At 67.0% G+C, this 518-nt stretch overlaps 1 protein-coding gene across 1 annotated transcript in view; it reads right to left on the bottom strand.

The window, feature by feature from the left end:
* Nucleotides 1-518, bottom strand: part of LOC103894327 (neuropathy target esterase) — a 19142-nt gene that overhangs the window by 17894 nt on the left and 730 nt on the right. Inside the window, 1 exon segment of the mRNA XM_019470594.1 lies at nt 35-126. Within this exon segment, the coding sequence (XP_019326139.1) occupies nt 35-114 (80 nt within the window). The 5' untranslated portion in view covers nt 115-126.

Genomic DNA, 518 nt, shown 5'->3' with positions numbered 1-518 from the left:
CCCCCTGTCCCCAGGGCCCCCGCGGCGGTGTCACTCACTCTTCAGGCGCAGCCGGCGGACCAGGACCACGATGGCAGTGGCGATGATGACGGTGAAGAGGCCGAGGCCGAGCATCACCCCCAGCACCTGCGGAGGGAGAGGGGGGGGTCCCCATGCGGTCTCCGGTGTCCCCCAGGGGACAGGGACGAGCGCAGGGGGTGACCGATGGCACTGCCACCTTGGTGACACGGAGGGATGGGAGGGGCTCGACAGCATCGGGACGCTGTCCCCAGGGGCATGGGGACAAGTTCGTGTCCCCTCGGGGTGCTCAATAGCACTGGGGACCGGACAAGTTCTCATGTCCCCAGAGGCATGGGGACAAGTTTGTGTCCCCTCGGGGTGCTCAACAGCATCGGGGACCAGGACACTGTCCCCTGGGGCATGGGGACAAGTTCATGTCCCCAGAGGCATGGGGACAAGTTCGCGTCCCCTCAGGGTGCTCAACAGCATCGGGGACCAGGACACTGTCCCCTGGGGCA

The sequence above is a fragment of the Aptenodytes forsteri genome, unplaced genomic scaffold, assembly GCF_000699145.1.
Source record: "Aptenodytes forsteri isolate BGI_AS27 unplaced genomic scaffold, ASM69914v1 Scaffold687, whole genome shotgun sequence".
Classification (NCBI taxonomy): Eukaryota; Metazoa; Chordata; class Aves; order Sphenisciformes; family Spheniscidae; genus Aptenodytes; species Aptenodytes forsteri.
Note: the sequence above shows the minus strand (reverse complement) of the source record. Positions and strands in the feature narration are given on the sequence as shown.